Source organism: Onychomys torridus, chromosome 8 (genome assembly GCF_903995425.1).
Source record: "Onychomys torridus chromosome 8, mOncTor1.1, whole genome shotgun sequence".
Classification (NCBI taxonomy): domain Eukaryota; kingdom Metazoa; phylum Chordata; class Mammalia; order Rodentia; family Cricetidae; genus Onychomys; species Onychomys torridus.
In genome coordinates, this window is record NC_050450.1 from 90,632,799 (window position 1) to 90,652,846 (window position 20,048).

Here is a 20,048-nt window from a genome sequence, read left to right on the forward strand (position 1 = left end):
CTGCCCATTGGCTGGGCAGCGGGCCAATGAGGGGTGCGGGATGCGGGCGCCGGGCCTCCTAGGCGTGCGCGGGGCGGGGCGCCGGCGGCCGGTGCCCAGTCGCGAGCCACGGGTGTCAATGTAACGGCTCCTGCTGTGTGGCACCCTCTCGGCTCGGCCCCCCGCCCACAGACCGGCTCCGGGCAGCGCCAAGGGCGGCCGCGGCAGCGGTGGGGTGCGGGCTGAGGGAGCTGGGCCTCGACGTCCTCCCTCATCCCCGGGCCCCAGGAGCTGTAGCTCGTCCAGGAGCAGCTGGGGGCGGGGGGCCGTCATGGAGGTGAGCGGCGGAGACACCTGCCGGCCCCGTCACCCCCAAGGCCTGAGGGAGGGACCTGAGGTAACCGGCGGGGCTTCGACGATGGCGACCCGGGAGAGACGCCGCCCCGGCTGGGGGCTCGGCGGCGGCGGGGAGATGGCCGGTCGCGGGTGGGGAGCCCCGACGGCTGGGGCGGGGGTGTGGAGGGACCGTCGGCGAGGCCCGACGGGGCTTGACGGGGGCCGGCCGAGGCCTGGGCGGTGGCGCCGCCGCCTGCGTCGGCCTGTCAGCCCGCCGTCGAGGCCGTGTGGCCCGCCCGCAGCCGGCGTCTGTCGGGGCCGCGGCGCGGCGGGGCGGAGCGGGAGGGAAGCGGGACCGGCGCGGGGCGGGCGGGCGGGCGGGCGGGCGGGACCCCGAGTGAGTGTCGCCCGAGGGGTCCGCGGTGAGGCCGCCCTGGCCGCAGCTGGGCGATGACCTCCGTCTCCGTGTCCCCCGAGCAGCCGAAGGTGGCGTTCCGTGGAAGTGCGAATCGCTGCTGGAACCTCAGTGTCGACGCCAGCAGCAGACTGTCGGATGTGTTCAACAGCATGATGCTGACCGGCTCCGCCGCCTTCTATGATTGCTACAAATCGCAGGTCCAGGATCACAGTCAACGCTCTGCCCCCCCCCCCCCCCCCCCCCCCACCCCCCCTCCCCACCCCCCCCCCCCACCCCACCCCCACCGCTCAAACCCAGGACCCGGCTCTTGCCCCGCGCCCGACAGCGGAGCTGCAACTCTAGTCCCATATATGCTGAAAAAGCTCAACAGTCAGAATCGGAAAGCTGGGGAAAAGAAGTTTTGGGTTTTTTTTTTTTTTTAATTGCAATTATATTACCCTATAGAGAACCCAATTTTTTTTTAAATTAAAATTTTTTTGGGGGAGGGAAGGGGCGGGAACGTGCCATGGCATACAAGTGGAGATCAGAGGACTTTTCAGAGTGGGCCCCGGGGCTTTGAACTTAGGTCCTCAGGATTAGCAGCAAGCATCCCGCCCCTCCGCGCCCCCCCCCCCCCCCCCGCAAGCCATCTCACTGGTTCAGACGAAAACATTTTAAATAGAGTTCGCATAATACACACTTGGCTTTAGAAATAAAAAAAAAAAAGGATTTTTTAAAAAATTCTTTAAAAATTTTGTATGTGTGGTAGTTTTCCCAGCTTGTATGTCTGGGCACCACCTCTGGAAACCAGAAGAGGGCGTCAGATCTGAAATGTGAGCCGCCATTGAACCTGGGTCCTCTGGAAGAGCAGACAGTGCTCTTAACCACTGAGTCGTCTTTTCAGGCCAAGAAAAGATTTTTCTATTCTTTTTTTGTTTTTTCTTTTTTGTTTTAAATAAAAACTCAAACCCAGGACCTGGCACTTGCTATGTGCTGTACATCAAGCTATAACACCAGTCCCATATATGTTGAAAAAGCTCCACAATCAGAATCTGAATGCTAGGGAAACAGGTTTTTTTCTTTAAATTTTTTTTATTGCATTTATATTGTTGTATATGAACCCAAATTTTTTAATTAAGTTTTTGGGAAAGGGCAGAAACATGCGATAGCATACATGTGGAGATCAGAGAACTTTTTTATTTTATGTGTTTTGCCTGCATGTCTGTCTGAAACTGTTGGATCCACTGGAACTTAAGGTATACACAGTTTTGGGCCTTGGATTGTAGGACTTGAACCTGGATCCCCTGGGAGAGCAGTCAGTGCCCTTAACTGCTGAGCCATCTTTCCAGCCCCCTAAGAAAAGGTTTTTCATTGGCTCATTATTGTAGTTGATTGTTTTATCGAAAAGTATGTCCTTGGGCTGGGGATACTGCTTAGTTGATAGAGTGCTTGCCTAGCACACTCAGAGTTCGGAGAATGATACCTAGCATTACATGAACTGGGTATAGTGGTACAAACCTCTAGTCCTAGTGCTGGAAAGGTGGAGGGAGAAAGATCAGACGCTCAGGTCATCTTTAGTTTCTGAGACAGAGTCTGATACTGACCAGGCTGGTCTTGAACTCATCATATAGCTGAGGCTAACCTAATCCTCCTGCCTCCATCTCACAAATGCTGGAATTGCAGATGAGGGCCATCACACCCAATTCCTGGGATTTCCTTTTAATGGTAGTAATAGCTTTAAAATTTCCAAAGAGATGATAATATTTATCTTATAATATCTCTTGAAAATACAAAGTAGGCTCAAATTTAAAAGTTGGGGGAAAGGCCCTTGCTTAGGAGTAAGAGCTTGAGTTTTGGCTTAATTTTATCATGTATTTGCTGAGTAATTTGTTGTTTTGTGTGTTTGGTTTTTTTTGTTGGTTTTTTTGTTTTGTTTTGCTTTGTTTTGTGTATGATGATGGGCTAGTATTCTGCCACTGAGCTATATTCTCAGACCCAGTTTCTTTGTTTTGAAAATAGAGAAGCCAGGTGGTGCTTTGCTTTTAATCCTACCTAGTGTTTGGGAATCTGAGACAGGAGGATTGCTGTGAGTTCAAGGCCAGCTTGGGCTATAAAGTGAGTTCCAGGCCAGCCTGAGCTACAGAGTAAGACCCTGTCTCAACAAAAACAACAACAAAGAGATATTTGTCTCCTAAGTTGACTAACCAAAATAATATGTGTGGAATTTATATGAAAATTAGAGTTTTACATAGTTGTATGTTTTTCATTGGATACATTTTGTAAAGCTGGGCAGGGTTATGCACTCCTAATACCAGAACTTGAGAGATAGAGGCAAGAAGATCAAAAATTTTAGGCCATTCCTCGTGAGTTCATGGCCAGCATGAACTGCATGAGACCCTATTTAGGAAAAAAAAAGTGAATTTTGTGTATAATTTACTTAAAATAATACTACTAGTATCCACACAAAGTCTTCTGTGTTTAAAATATTAAAACTACAGCAATTATAGCTATCAATAAGTTGTTGCACAGAGAAACCTAAAGGAATGATGTCTACATCTATTATTTTTTTTAACTAAAAATAACTTTTAAAATTATTATTATGGATGATACGTACATGTGAGTATAAGTGAACACATTCCATGGCACACATACAGAGCTTGGAGGACAACTTTTGTAGTTCTGTCCTTCCATTGTGGGTTCCAGGTATAGAACTCAGGTCAACAGGCCTTGAAGGACAAGCACTTTTACCCTCTGAGCCATGTCTCTGCTCCTACCTTTATGAGTTAAAAATGATTACACTTAACATTTTTTGGGGGTAGGAGACACAGGGCACTTGTGTTCATGGCACATGTGTGCAAGTCAGAGGGCAACTTGAAGGTTAAGAGTTGACTCTCTCCTTCCACCACATGGGTCCGGGAGATGCAAACTCAAGTCGTCAGACTTGGTGGCAAGCACCCGTACTCACTGAACCATCTTCTCACTTGCTGATCCCCTTTTTCTAATATAAGAGAGCTGTTAATGGATACTTGATGTATCTCTAGTTTTAACAAAAGCTCTAGATCTAATCAATAACTTCTGTACATAAAAATTTATTGCAACACAAACATGTTTGTTTATATACTGTCTGAAGTTGCTTCAGAAGACTAGCCTGATCTTCTTCAGTCAGTACTATAACCGGGTTGAGGAATTTCAGCAAATTGTAATGGCCAGCAAATGTTTACATTCCAGCTTTTGGCAGAGTTCTTGAGAAGCTAAGATAATTACGTGCTAGCACTGAATATTATTATCCGAACTCCTAACACCTGCATTATTATGTTTCCTTATTATTTTGTTAATACTCTAATAAATGAAAATTTGATCTCTCTGATATAGAAATATTTCCTTAAAATTTCAGAATGAAGACAATGTAGACCTAAGGCAGACCTGCACTCCACTCTCTTCCTCAACAGAGTATGCAAATTCTATAGACTCCTCACTCTTCTATGCGCCATGGTCTACTTATGGAGACGATATCAAACAACCTCCTAGTTCTCAGATCAATGTAAAGAACAGGTAAATTGCTCAGGCTAAATGAGTTGTTGTTTTTAAGTCTCATTTCACAGGGATCAAAGTATATTGGATTTCTAGCTCTTCTATTTTAATATTGTGGGATTATAACTTTATGTTCATCAAAGTTTTAAGAAAGCTTAAACTAGGCAGTTATTTGTGTATAATTTTTAGTTCATATTTTTAGACAGAGGTTGACTTCTTATTTGTTATCCTTCTGCCTTTACCTCTTGAGTGCTGGGATTGCAGTAACACATAATCTCAAATTTCTTTAAAATTTTTTTAGATTATTTTCTATGTATAGGTGTTTTGCTTGGATGTCTGTGTACCATGTATGTGCCTGTTGCCCATGAAGGTCAGATGGGTGTTGAATCCCCTGAAATTGTAGTTATGGTTGGTTGTGAGTCACCATGGGGTGACTGGTAACTGAACCTGAGTCCTCTATAAGAGCAACAAGTGTGGCCAGGTGGTGGTGGTGCACGCCTTTAATCTGAGCACTCGAGAGGCAGAGTCAGACAGATTTCTGTGAGTTTGAGGCCAGCCTGGTCTTCAGAGCAAGATCCAGGCCAGGCACCAAAACTACACAGAGAAACCCTCTCTCAAAAAAAACCAAAGAAAGAAAAAACGAGAAAAAAAAAAAAAAAGCAACAAGTACTCTTAAGCACTGAACCACTTCACAGACCCCAAATCACAGGTTTCTTAAGTTCTTCTTTCTAAAGATAATATTTTTAAAATTTAAGAAATGTATGTGTATATGTGCGCGCGCACACACACACACACACACACACACACACACACACAAGTTAGAGGACAGCTTGAGAGAGTTGATTCTCTTCTTCTACAATGTAGGTCCCGGGAATGGAGCTCAGGTCATTAGGCTTGGTGGTAAGCACTTTTTCCCACAGAGCCATTTTGCCAACCCTAACCATAATTAAAATGTTCAGGGTTAGGGGCCTAGAGAGAGTTAGGGGCCTAGAGAGATGGCTCAGTGGTTAAGAGCACTGGCTGTTCTTCAGAGGTTCTGAGTTCAATTCCCAGCAACCATATGGCAGCTCGCAACCCTCTATATGATGGTTATGTATATACATATATACGCATATATAAGTGTGTATGTGTGTGTGTGTTTGTGTGTGTGTGTGTATGTGTGTGAGTATGGGCTGGAGAGATGGCTCAACCATTAAAGGCTAGGCTCTCAACCAAAAAAATAAAATATAAGTATATATATATATGTATATATATATATATGTATATATATGCATTATATACACACACATACATACACACACATATATATAACTTTACAGAAAACTATTAGAAGGAGAAGCTTAGGAGTGATGTTTTACATTATTTAATTACATATAAGGGAGCTATTAATGGAGGCTTGATGCATCTTTAGTTTTACAAGGAAGTAGATATTTACCGAATCCTGCTAATTAAAAACATTGAAAATTATGGGTAATGAAATATTAGACTATATAATACACAATTCTTCAAAAATAATTGAAGTTAATAGATGCCCTTGAAAAGAATCAAGGGCCAGGTATGGTGACACACTCCTTCAATGCTAGCACTTGGGAAGCAGAGCCAGGTGGATCTCTGTGAGTTAAAGGCCAGCCTGGTCTACAGAGTAAACTCCAGAACAGCCAGAGCTACAAAGTGATGTCTATGTTAAAAAAAAAAAAAAGAGAGAGAAAAAAAATTCAAACTTCACAAAAATATGTGCTAAAGAAAAGTAAAACTTTACCTTGACCACTCTGTCTTTTTTCCCACAATTGTAAGTATTAATGGTTTGGCAAATATTAAAGAATCTCTAGATCTTATATACAAAGAAAATTTCATATTGAATCTTTATAAAGTAACATTGTATAGTGGAAAAGTATTAGAGTTGATGGCACCAGTGTTTGTTTAATGTATAGTTTGTAAGTCACATACCCTTGTAATATAATTTTAATATTTCAAGTGATTATCCATTCAACAGATAACTAGATGACTACTAATGTTTACTTTTCTCAATTAAATATGTTAGTGTTAAGCAAATATATTTTTATTTCTAAAATATCCCAACAATCTGAAGTGTTGGAAAGAAAATGAGAAAAAAATACCTTGTTGGTTCAAGCAGGTTACTTAAGCTGGTCTCAAACAACTCAGTTTTTATTTTATTTTATTTTTGTTTTGCTTTCGTTTTGAGACAGAGTCTCTCTACATAATCCTAGCTATCCTGAAATTCACTATGTAGACCAGACTGGTCTTGAAGTCATAGATACCTGCCTGCCTCTTCCTCTAGAGTGCTGACATTGAAGGAATGTGTCACTATGCCCAGCTTCACTTGGTTTTCAAATAACAAATGAAAAGACTGACAGATTTAGAATGATGTATAACTGAACTAGACATGCTTTTAGGTGTGCTACCAAGCATTTCTCTAACATTCTAATTCAGACATTTGTATCCTGGTCACTTAAAATTAATAGCATATGTTATAGAGAAATGAGAAATAAACATTTTGTAACTAGACATAGGACTTGCAATGGAGAAATATTTATGTATAGTAGATAATATACTGAACTTAGAAAATGTTCTTGTCTTTTCCTTGTTTGAAATGATGTATAGAGTCAGTCTAAATATCTTACTGAAAAGATAATTAGAGGGGATGGGAATGTAGCTCAGGATTAGAATACTTGTCTAGCATAAATGAGGTCCTGAGTTTGATCTTTAGCACCATCAAAGAAAAATGAATAAAAAATAAAAATAATGGAATATGTATGGAAGGAGAAATTGATATATTTAATAAATATATAGTTTATATATGATATTCATTTTTAGGGTTCAGACCGAAAGAAATGACTATGGCAGTGAAACAGACTTATATGGACTTGTGTCTAACATTTTGGAAGAACAGGATAAGTCACAGCCCTATTTTGCTGAAGGGTTAGTATATAAACTTTATAGTATATAATGGACCTTTTAGTTGACATATACTAGGTTACATTGCTGTTTAACATTTATTTTTATTTAACAGTGGATCATAGGATAGTAGATATTTTCAAATATTCGTTTCTAGGAGCCTTGATTTTGCTGAAGTACTTTCCATACAATTGAAAGTTCAGCCTAAGGTTTTATTTGCTTAAGAAGTTTGATTTGAAAAAATATTGTTACATAATTCATAGTTATTTCCCTTGAGTTCATGAGCTAAAGTTTGGCTTAAGGAACATAAGTTCCAAGAAGCCTTAAACTTAGACCTCAAAGGATAAAACTCATTACTCATTGCAGAAATACATATGGGTTTTATTCGTGCAGTCGAGGTTTAAAATGTTTTAATTGTTTTATTTGGGTGTGGAGGCCATATTGCCCAAGTGCCCTATTAATAAATAAGATGCCATACACATGTAACCAGTTAAAATAGTTTCAAAAATATTTTAAGCAAAACACATATTTTTTTCATTAAAAATTGTGGTCAAGACACTTTTGAATTATATAATAATCTATTCAAAGAAAAAACTTACTACCTGCTTAGCATAAACAATTCCCGTAAGACCCTAAAGTCTACCTCAGGCCTTGATTAACAACTTTTAGAAAAGTGTGGTGAAGATATTAAAATTAAAATGCATATAGTCATTCATTGATTTGATTAATGATGGGGACAGGTTCTAAGAAATGCATCATTAAACTCTTGCACTGTCACGGGAACAGTCCTTACCGAAAGCTAAATAGTATAGGCCCATCATTCAGTGTGGCTTCTTGATGTGGTCAAAAGACACAGTAACTGTGAAGTGCTCTGAATGGGTGCACATGATTGTAATCTCAATTTGGGCTAAAGTAGTACAATCCAGAGTAGGAGGCATTCCTGGACTACCTAGAGGGTTTAAGCATTTGAGGTTGACTTTGACTTTTTAACAAGACACTGTCTACAAATAGACAAATAAGTCAGAGAGAGAAATGACAGTGTAACCATAGAATACACAAGACTGATGCTAGTGTAATGACCATTTTACAGCTAATTTGTTTTTTTTTAATGCAATAAAAATACAGAGGGGCTGGAAAGATGCCTTAGTGGTTATGAGTACTTGCTACTCTTCCAGAGAACCTAAGCTCATTTTTCAGCACCCATGTGAGATGGTTCACAACCTTTTGTGTATCCAGCTTTAGGGGATTTAATGCCTTTGGCCTCTGAGGAAACTGAACAAACATGGACATACCCACTTGTAGACACATACACAAGCATAATTAAGAATAATGAAAACAAATCTGAAAATTTTAAATATACACTACAGTAAGTGCATAAACTAGTAAAATAGTCAAATCATCACCTAATATTATATAGCATACCAAGCTGGCAGTGCAGTAAGCTTGTTTACACCAGCATCACAAACATAAGTAATGGCTTGTGCTGTGTCACTGTGTGTTCTGTTACTATCTCACATTTATTTGGCACACAGCTCTTTAAAAAAAAAAAAAAAGATTTATAATATATTGGGTTGGGGATTTAGCTCAGTGGTAGAGCGCTTGCCTAGTAAGCACAAGGCCCTGGGTTCGATCCTCAGCTCCAAAAAAAAAAAAAGATTTATAATATATACAGTGTCCTGTCTGCATATATTCCTACACACCAGAAAAGGGCACCAGATCTCATTACAGATGGTTGTGAGCCACCATGTGGTTGCTGGGAATTGAACTCAGGATCTTTGAAAGAGCTTCCAGTGCTCTTAACCTCTGAGCCATCTCTCCAGCCCCTGACCCACACCTCTTAACAGCAGATAGCACATTTCATACTATTGAGTTATTTGGAAGCAGTGGTAGTTGAGAAAGATTGGTGAAGTGTCGGGTAAGAGAAATGATTTTTTTTGTTTTGTTTTGTTTTGTTTGTTTGTTTGTTTGTTTGAATCTTTCCTAATGTTTCCAGAGGAAATAAAGTCTCCAAGACTTAAATTGTAATTAAATATGTTTACTTGTTCTAGGACCTGCTCCTCCAATTTAAAATCAGTTTGGCCAATGAACACAAGCAGATTTGTAGATCACCATGACCTCTTAACAGAAACCAAAAGGCCAATAGATACAACTATCTCTCAGCAAGCTTTTTATAGTGGTGAATCTGTGTCAGCAGTGGAAAAGCAATACTTGCATAATAATAATCTCACACCACAACAAAAAATAGATGAACTTTATCATGGATATACTGGTTTAGATCTTGAAGAACAATGGTTGTATCTCTCAAGAAGTGATCATTCTAATTGTTACAATATTCAGACAAATGATACAGTTAAGGCAACTTTCCAAGAATATCCATTTATTAAAAACTGTTTTACACCACAAACAGGTCTGTCTGATATCATGAAAGAATCAGGAATTGATACTTACTCTTATGGAAGAGAGAAAATATGTGCTAAGGGTCTTGAAACACCATTACAGCATAAAAGGGCAGAGATATTTCTTTCCCAATTTAATAGATATAATGAAAATGCTGATTATTGTAGATACCCAGAATATGCTCATCCTAATAAGGCAAAGCTTAACAAATGTTCAAATTTTAGTGTTCAAGATGGTAAAAAATTAGCCAATGGAACACCTGAAACACCAACTGTGGAAGCAGATGCCTATACGAAGTTATTTCAAGTTAAACCAGCAAATCAGAAAAAAATGGAAGAGACAATACCTGACCAGCAGAATTTTGCGTTTCCAAAAACAACACCACATCTGACAGAAAAACAGTTTGCAAAGGAAGCAGCATTCACTGCTGATTTTGGCTTAAAATCAGAATATGGACTAAAGCCGCACACAGCTTGTCCAACTAATAATGATTTTGCTAATGTCACTGAAAAGCAACAGTTTGCTAAGCCTGATCCCCTAAACTCTGAATATTTTAAATCAGTGAATTTATTCTCAAATTCAGCAACATCTTCAGGAGGTATCAGTTTAAACAGACCAACTTGGATGAATGTTCAAACAAAAAATAACCTTCCTATTCCTTATCGAAATCAAGGTAACTTGATGAAATTAAATAGTCATTTAAGTGCAGCTTCAAAGGGTTCTAACCATTCTTCAGATTTCCCCCAACTATCATCTACAAATTTAACCTCAAACAGCAATTTATTTCAGAAGTATTGCCAAGAAAACCCTTCAACATTTTCTAGTTTTGATTTTAGTTACAATGGTGCAGAAAGAATTCAATCTGTGAATCACATGGAAGGACTAACAAAAACTGGAGAAGACAATCTCTTTGAATCGGTTACAGAGAAAAAAATTAAGCAGCCGAATGGATTTTGTGATAGCTATTCAGCTTCACAGTATGGGATAATAGAAAATGTAAACAAACATACTTTCCAAGCCAAGCCCCAGAGTGGACATTATGATCCTGAAGACATTCCAAAGCATTTTGATGGGTTACCTCAAAGTACATACCAAGATCTGTTAGAGTCACAGGGTCATTTTAACAGCCACAGACAAGGAAGTGGAGACAGCAACACTAATAGCCGTGTGAATCGTACACAGTCCTCATGCTTTTCTAACAATTATATGATGGGAGATTTACGACATAATCAGGGGTTTCAACAACTTGGTTCAAATGGGTTTCCCCTAAGATCTACCCACCCGTTTGGCCACTCGGTTGTTCCACTGTTGGATTCCTATGATTTGTTTTCTTATGATGACTTAAGCCATTTATATCCTTATTTTAACGATATGATGTATGGTGATAATTCCTTTTCTGGCTTTGTGCCAACGTTTGGATTTCAAAGACCAATTAAAACACGAAGTGGACCAGCTAGTGAGCTTCATATTCGTCTAGAAGAGTGCTATGAACAATGGAGAGCGTTAGAAAAGGAGAGAAAAAAGGTAACACAACTACCCATGTGGAAGTAACAGTATTTTCCATCTGCTTCTCTTTGTTGACCTCAGTGTGGTTTAAGTACTTATTCCTAAGCTGAATTCTTCTGTAACGTATTTAAATTCATTGCTAAAAGGACTTAGCTAGGTTGTTTAAAGATTGAAAGACCAGGGTTTTGAAACAGTTGTTCTCTTTTTAAATTTTCTATGAAGTAGATTTTCTTCTTTTTTAAAGTATTAAATTGTCGGAGAGTATTAAAGTGTATATAAGTATGAGAAAATATTATGGTATTGTGGCTTATATTTGGTTTTTGTCTTTTTTTTTTTTTTTTTTTTTAGACAGGGTTTCTCTGTGTAGCCCTGGTTGTCCTGGAACTCACTCTGTAGTGACCTCAAACTCACAGAGATCCTCTGCTTCTGCTCTGCCAAGTGCTGGGATTAAAATCACTGCCCAGCTCAGATTTTCAATTTCTAAGAGAATTTTTTTCTGATACTTAGAGCTGTGAAAAATATTATTTACTTTTTAAAAGCTAGTATCTAAAAATTATATTTTACAGACCGAATTAGCCCTTGCCAAGAATTATCCAGGAAAAAAAGTATCCAGTACTAATAATACTCCAATTCCAAGATTGACTTCCAACCCATCTAGAGTTGATCGCTTAATTGTGGATGAACTTCGAGAACAAGCCAGAGTAAGCTCTAAAAACATCCAATAGTGGTATTTTTTTAATTATTTGATAAAAATTTAAAGGATTTTAGCAAGTTAGAGTTGTGAAGGACTTTATTATCACATTTACAGCCAGGTGTGATGGCATATGTATGAACTCTTCATTTGGGAGGCAGGAAGATCAAGGCCAGCCTCAGCTGTATTACTGAGTTTGATAACAACCTGGGCTCAAAACAAACAAACAAACAAAAAAAAAACACAGAAAAATCACTCACAGATAGCTGAAAAAAAATTTTGTGTGTATATTTGAGAGAGAGAGCGAGCATGCGTGTATATTGAGGCCACAGGTTGACATTGGGTATCTTCCTCAATTGCTTCCACCTTATTTTTTGAGACAATCTCAACTGAACCTGGAGCTCACTGATTTATCTAGGCTAGCTCACTTCCTCAGCACTGGGATTACAGGTACACACCACTGTGTTTGGCTTTAAGAAACAAAGGTGCTGGGGATCTGAACTCAGGTTCTTATTGCTTGCTCAGCTAGCACTTTATTGACTGAGCCACCTCCCCAACACACCTCAAATATGTTCATCTTTGTTCTATAACTATGATGAATATTAGAGAAAGACAAGAATAGTTCCATTTAGTCTTTTAATTTGTAATCATTTAGTAAGTCATTTGAGTGGGCTAGAGATAGCTTCAATCAGCGGTAGACATATCCCTAACATGTGTGAAGCCTTGAGTTCCATTCCCAGCACCATAATACAATATTTTTAGTAATCTAAAGAAACCCATGTCAAACCCATGTTGGCAACTAATCCCCAATAGAAAGAATGCTTTTAAAATCCAACACTTTAAAGTGCTTTAAAAAGCCTGAAAGATGGCTCAATGTGTAAAAGTGTTTAATGTGCATGGAGGCTGATGACCTAAATTCAATCCCTAGAACCCACATGGTGGGTGAAGAAGAGAGCCAGCTTCTGTAAGTCATCCTCTGATTCTTCACATATGGGTCATGCATATGTACACACACACACACACACACACCTACATAGAAAAATGAATAAGTGTAGGAGCTGGAGAGATGATTCAGTAGTTAAGAGCGTGTACTGCTCTTGAAGAAGACTCGAGTTCAATTTATAGCATCCTCATCAGGCATCAGGCCCTTTTTCTAGTCTCCAAGGGCACCTGCTTTCACATGCACATAACCCGTGTACATGCACACATGCACACATATACACACACACATCTTTAAAAATGTTAAAAAATAAAAGTTATGATATTTATATATTGCTCACTACCTGCCCATTACCTTCTTGGTCCCCTTCTCCCTTTAATCTCTCTTTTTTTTGTCATACACATTCCAATCTGGCTTCCACATGATAGAAAACAAAACAAAACATGTCTTTCTTGCCTCCATTAACCTCCTGTTCCTCTCCTATTTAGAAACATAATTTTTAGCTTACTGGAGTTTTTGCATACTTTTTTCTTTTATCTATTTACCCCTCAAGGATCTGACTGGTGTACAGTAGGAGGAAAATACTTAACACTTGGAATAGACTTGTTAATAATTAGTTCCCAGTGATAATTATTTTATTTACTTGATATTCACATGTTGATTAATCAAAAAGTTCTTAATTTACATAGTTTAGATTTTGACACATTAGGCATATTAAACATATTCCCCATACTAATTCAATAATACCCAGTGACATTTTAGCTTTGCACATGCATGAAAGTGTGATGTACATGTATATGTGTGTGTGTGTGTGTGTGTGTGTGTGTGTGTATTTTACACCTGTATGGGTATATATGTATGTGCATGCACATACCTGTAGAGGCCGGAGGTTAGTATTGAGTATCTCCCTTATTCACTCTCCACCATATATATATTGGGGCAGTGTCTTTCACTTGAACTCATAATTCATCAGATTGGATAATCTAGCTAGCCAGTTTGCCCAGGGGATCCTGTTTCTGTGGTGTTATAGGCAGATTGTCAAAATTTACATATGAACGCTGGGGATCTAAACGCTGGTATTTGCACTTGGGTGGCAAGCAATTTATCTAGCAATCATTTCCCTAGCTCTGGTGCCATCTTTTTGTTTTGGTTTTTTTGTTGTTGTTGTGTGGTCCATGTGTGTTGTGCCCCCCCTCCCATGCTCAGATGGGGTTTCTCTGTGTAGCCTGGCTGTCCAGGAACTTGCTTTGTAGACCAGGCTGTCCTCGAACTCAGAGATCCACCTGCCTCTGCCTCCCAAGTGCTAAGATTAAAGTTTTTTTAAGATTTATTTATGTATATGAGTGCTCTCTCTGCATGTACACCTTTATGCCAGAAGAGGCATATGTATCAGATCACACTATAAATGGTTATGACCCACCATGTGGTTGCTGGGAATTGAACTCAGGACCTGAAGAGCAACCAGTACTCTTAACTGCTGAGCCATCTCTCCAGCCTACCTGGTGCCATTTTTTTAAAATTTTTTTTTTAAGATTTATTTTATTATGTATACAGTATTCTGTCTGCATGTATCCCCACCCCACCAGAAGATCTCATTGTAGATGGTTGTGAGCCACCATATGGTTGCTGGGAATTGAACTCAGGACCTCTGGAACAGCAGCCAGTGCTCCTAACTGCTGAGCCATCTCTCCAGCCTCTGGTGCCATTTTTAAAGGCCATTAACAAAAAGACTGGGAAATTTCCTGGGACTGGAAATAATGTAGCTCAGTTGATAGAATGCTTGTCTAGCACACACAAAAAGCCTTAGCACCACATAAGCCAAGTACGGTGCAGACCTGTAATCCCAACACTAAAATCAGTACACATGTTCATTAGCATATAATTTGTTGTATCATTTCAATGTAAACTTAAACCTGTATCGCCTGTATTATGGATGCCTTAAAACTACAGATGTGGGGTTGGGGATTTAGCTCAGTGGCAGAGCGCTAGGCAAGCGCAAGGCCCTGGATTCAGTCCTCAGCTCAAAAAAACAAACAAACAAACAAAAAAAAAACTACAGATGTGGCTGGAGAGATATCTCAGAGGTTAAGAGTGCTTCCTGCTCTTCCACAGAACATGAATTTGGTTCTTAGTACCCACAGTGGGCTGCAGAACTGCCTATAACTTAGCTTCGGAAGCTCTATATCCTCTTCTGGTCTCTTCAGGCACACACAGACACACAGACAGACAGATACACACACACACACACACACACACACACACACACACACACACACATGCTTGCATGTGCAAAATCTTTTACAAAAAAAAAAAAAAAAGAAAAAGCTGTTACAATTATCTGTTTCTGTATTCCAAAAAGAAAACATTGGAGACCTGGAAAAAGGACTTGTTGCGGTCAAGATTAATCAATAGTTCTTGTCTTTTATTTATTTACTTGTTTGTTTGTTTGCCTTTTTTTGAGACAGTATCTCACTGTGTATCTCTGGCTGGTCTGGAAATTGCTGTGTGGTCCATGCCTCGAACTTACAGAGATCTGCCTGCCTCTGTCTCCTAGGTGCTGGGTTTAAGGTGTGTGTCATCACACCTAGCTGTACTTGCTTGCCCTTTAACTCAACTCACCTTTAGTTGGTTCTTACTAACAGTCTTCTGTTTATAGACTTGTCAAAAACAGTATCAGATCTTATCTTTGTACCGTCAGTGACATGGCTGTGTTTATATTTTATCTTTTTATTGTTTATTCTCAATACTCAACTATAACTTTTAGAATTCACATACACAAGCAAGTATAAAGACTTTCTATTTTTATTTCCCCTAGCATAGTGTTAGGACACAGTAAGCATCCATTTATTTACTAAACGATTCTTGTTGCTCTCGTCTCTGCTCTTTCATTAAAGACTTGTTTGCCTTATCAAAATGTAATGTTTCCCTCAGGTTGTGACTTTACTAGGCAAAATGGAACGTCTTCGAAGCTCTCCCCTTCATGCCAATATCTCTACTGCTCTCGATAGACACTTGGAGTCGATTCACATTGTACAGTCACGTAGAAAGGATGAAATTGTTAACGCTTCAAATCGGCAAAGACAAGGAGTGCCTAGGTGCCAAGATGACAGAGGTACAAATATTTTGGGGTTTTGGTTGTTTATATATAGTTTGTTTGTTTATTTATTTATTTTATTTATTGGTTTTTCCAGGGAGAGTTTTTCTGTGTAGTTTTGGTGCCTGTCCTGGAGCTTGCTCTGTAGACCAGGCTGGCCTCAAATTCACAGAGATCCACCTGCCTCTGCCTCCTGAGTGCTGGGATTAAAGGCGTGTGCCACCACCGCCCGGCTTTTATTTATGTTTTATGTATGAGTGTTCATACATAAGATAGGGCATTATATCCTGTTATATACAGTTGTGAGCTACCATGTGGTTTCTGGGAATTGAACTCAGGACCTCTAGAAGAGCAGCCAGTGCTCTACTGAGCCATCCAGCCCCAGAAGTACAAATGATAATGCAAAATCTTTTAATAAAACAGTGTAATAATTTGAATATTAATAAAATCAGATCTGAAATGAAAAGATTTTTTTTCCTTTTTTTTGGGGGGTGCTGAGGATCGAACCCAGGGTCTTGCACTTGCTAGGCAAGGGCTCTCCCACTGAGCTAAATCCCCAACCCAAGATTTGATTTTTTTTTTTTTTTTAAGATTTATCTATGTATTGTGTGTTCTGCATGTATGCCTTCAGGCCAGAAGAGGGCACCAGATCTCTTATAGATGGTTGTGAGCCACCACGCAGTTGCTGGGAATTGAACTCAGTGTCTCTGGAAGAGCAGCCAGTGCTCTTAACCCTCTGAGCTGTATCTCCAGCCCAAAAGATAGGGGTTTCTAAAATTAATACTTATCTAAAGAACAAATTATCAAATGATCACCATATTACTTATTCTCAAGGTTTTTTGTTCTCTTTTGTTAATTTTATGCATTTATTATAATACCTGTCTTTTTTTTAATTTTTATTTTTAGTGTCTGTTATTGGATTTTTTAAAGTATAAACTCAATTGGACTATAATACCTGTCTTAAGACACAGTCTCTTTTACCAAAGCAAAGTTATTGCTATATAGATCAAAGATAAAGTAACAATACTTTTAAGTAGTTTAAAAAACAAGGTACGTCATTAGCCATCACCATTTTTGAAAAAAAAAAATGTTTGATCCTTTAATAGCAACAGCACTGAGCTGCTTAAGATGTAAGGGGTATTTAAGTGAATAATAAGAAATAACCCTATTTATTTTACAGATGTTTTTGCTCTTGCTACAGCAATTAAAGAGATGTGTGTAGCTACTCGGAAAGCACGCACTACCCTGTGGTGTGCACTGCAGATGACCTTGCCAAAAACAGCGAGTACATCGGGCCAAGCAGACATGGAAAAGGCTTTCCACGATCTAGTAAACTGTGAAGATAAAGTCCATGAAATAAGTAGTAGCAATCCAATGAATCAGAGAGGTGAAACAAATAAACATTAAGGAAATGCCAGCAGAAGGAAGAGTTTAAAAGCTGATAAGTAAATGTATCAAGATGTGCTAAAATTTTTAATGAACTTGTCAAACTTTCAGTACATTAATTTTCTTTCAGATTTAAAGTTAATACTTCAATGAAGTCTAACTTCTATTTAAAAATCTGCTTGGAATGAATCAGATACAGTTTAAAGTGAACTCAAAGGTAAAGTTGATTACTCCAGGAGTTCTGAGTAGTCAAAGATAGCAAGTTTATTTAATTAAATATCCCCTTACAGCTAAAAATTGCTTAGATCCATTCTTCAGTGCAGGTAAATGCAAATGTGAAATTCTTCTAGGAGATAAGTTTCATTTAGTTCTGCCTTGTAAGTATAATTTCCAAATAATGAGTCTAAGTGACTGTAACCCAATTATGGCTACAGTCTAGTAAACAAGACAAGTTTTGATTGTGATTTAAAAGTATTTTCCTTACAAAACTGGATAATACCTAGGAAACAAAGGAAAACAAAGATAAACCCAATATTCATGTAAAATTTAATATTTAAAATACTACCAATTTATAAATTTGAAATCTTAGTGTCTAAGTATATGGAGGGAAATGCATCTGATTCTCCTAAATTAGTGATAAAAGTGCCAGTGTGAAAACCATGCAAGTTACTGAATATAAAACCTGTTCAAATCATTAGTGTATATTCTTTAAATTTTAATTATACTATCAATTATTAAATATTTCCAATTTCAAAGTATTTAATTGAATCAAAATAAAACATTCCTTTATCTGGATCTTTTAGACTCGATGCCCAGTAACTAAAATAATGACTCTTGTTTTAATACCCTTAGTTTGCTGTCTTTGATGAGGGTATCACGAAGTTCTAAAATGTATTTTTTAGGTTAATCTTTAACTAGTTTAGTTTTGCCAATTAGTTAGTGTATATTTTTGTGTAGTTATGTTCATTTGTTTGCTTCTGTATTTTTTAAAAAGAACAATTGAAAGCTTGGCTTTTTCTGTTTCTCATCACTTAATATCTTTGTATTAGAACCCGAATAATTTATTCATTAATATGAAATGTTGGTATTATGTGACTCAGAAGATCTTGGGTTTTAAAGTTTCTAGCATGAGTTAAACTATAATATAATGTACTGATGAAATTTAATTGAAATATCCTTGACTAGAAACACTGATGTTTTTGATGTTAGTGTTTTTTTCTTAGCTTTAGAAATCCTGGTATTAAAAAAAAAAAAAAAGAGTGTAATCACACCACATAAATTTTCTTAGATGATGTGCGGAAGAAACTGATTGAGAATGCAGGAGTAACTGTAAGGAGAAACATTTTGATCACTGATATGCTTAGAACTACCAAATGAATTACATTGAGGGTAGTCAAATAAAATAGACCACTCCACCACAGTCACTGCATAGAAAGTGGTTAACTTTGACATAAAACATGTTGAATGTTATGAAAACAAATATTGTACTGAATTTAGTCTCTCAGGAAAAAAAAATAAATTACTTTGTTTGAAATATTTGGTTTTATTTTTTACATTTGTGTTAATTTCTAATATTATTTGTCTGAAAACCACATGAATTTCATTTAGCTCAAAAGAGCCTTTCTGGTTTCAATTTCATCCCTAACACATAAGAATATTGATTGGTAGATGATTGTGATTCAGATTAGATTCCACCTGACCTCTTTCAAAGATGAAACGTACTTTGCCTTGCTTAATAAAAACTCTAGGGAGACCTTTACAGGTCAGTGGTCACAAGTGATATACCAGTCTGTTAAGAAAAACCAAACCCTGGGCTGGGGATGAAGCTCAGTTTGATGAATGCTTACAGAGTACGCAGGAGAGCCTGGGTTGCTCCTAGGCACTGCATAAACCATACGTGTGGTGCATGCCTGTAATCCAGCATTAGTGAGGGGAGGGCAAGAGGATCAGGAAGTCAAAGCTATCATCAATGACAATGTTCTTGAGGCTAGATTTAGCACTTGAGAGAATTGGGAGGTCGAGGCAGGAGAATCAGAAGGTAAAGACCTGCCTCGGCTAAATAAAGGCCAGCTGGGGGCTATCTTGTCACAAACAAGATCTTTGAAATTTTGCTTTAGTGTTGTTTTCTATGGTATAGATCAGGGTTCTCAACCTGTGGCTCCCCACAGGCAGACCTCTATCTCCAAAAACTATATTACTTTTTTTTTTGTTGTTGTTGTTTTGTTTTTTCAAGACAGGGTTTCTCTGTGTAGCTTTGCACCTTTCCTGGAACTCACTCTGTAGACCAGGTTGGCCTCGAACTCACAGAGATCCGCCTGCCTCTGCCTCCCCAGTGCTGGGATTAAAGGCGTGTGCCACCACCGCCCGGCTACATTACTATTCTTAATAGTAGCAAAATTACAGTTATGAAATAGCAACAAAAATAACTATGGTTGGGGGTCAGTCAGCACGACATGAGGAACTGCATTAAAGGGTTGCAGCATTAGGAAGGCTGAGAACCACTGGTAAAGATGGTTCTTTCCTTTGGGTTCCTAGCTGTCCTGGAACTTGTTATGTGAGCCTCAGGTTTGCAGTGATACTGCTGTACCTGCCTCCCCAGTGCTGGTATTATAGGCACGTACCACTACATCTTGCTAGATTGTTCTTAAATGCTTCTAAATTGCAGCTTACAAAAATATTAAAAATTATCACACAAAATCTGCAGGGAAAATAGTAAAAGTGATGTTCTCTAATTCAAAGAAATGTATTTTTCTTTTTAAATCTCTGTGTACATGCACACACATAAGCCACAGTGGGTGTGGAGGTCAGAGGACAACTTTCTGTAGTCAGTCTCTCCTAGCACCATGAGGGTCCTGGAGAGTGAGCTCATCAGGAT

General features: G+C 38.7%; 1 protein-coding gene and 1 non-coding gene across 2 annotated transcripts; both read left to right on the plus strand.

Moving 5' to 3' along the window:
* Positions 1–143: 143 nt before the first annotated feature.
* Positions 144–18,705, plus strand: Meioc (meiosis specific with coiled-coil domain). Its single transcript, XM_036194702.1, has 8 exons — positions 144–376; positions 796–930; positions 4,107–4,264; positions 7,079–7,183; positions 9,208–11,080; positions 11,629–11,763; positions 15,625–15,805; positions 16,968–18,705. The coding sequence occupies exons 1-8, from the start codon at positions 311–313 to the stop codon at positions 17,192–17,194; spliced, it is 2,880 nt and encodes a 959-aa protein (XP_036050595.1). The 5' UTR covers positions 144–310; the 3' UTR covers positions 17,195–18,705.
* Trnat-agu lies at positions 8,731–8,803 on the plus strand. Its single transcript has one exon. It is a non-coding gene; the product is annotated as a tRNA-Thr (tRNA).
* Positions 18,706–20,048: the final 1,343 nt, after the last annotated feature.

What these genes read in the sequence shown, in the direction of transcription:
- Meioc (XM_036194702.1), top strand. Translation starts at nt 311, where the DNA reads ATGGAGGTGAGCGGCGGAGACACCTGCCGGCCCCGTCACCCCCAAGGC. An exon ending in GCCTGAGGGAGGGACCTGAG is followed by an intron (nt 377 to 795) that starts GTAACCGGCGGG and finishes TCCCCCGAGCAG; the next exon opens with CCGAAGGTGGCGTTCCGTGG. An exon ending in CAGCCCTATTTTGCTGAAGG is followed by an intron (nt 7,184 to 9,207) that starts GTTAGTATATAA and finishes TACTTGTTCTAG; the next exon opens with GACCTGCTCCTCCAATTTAA.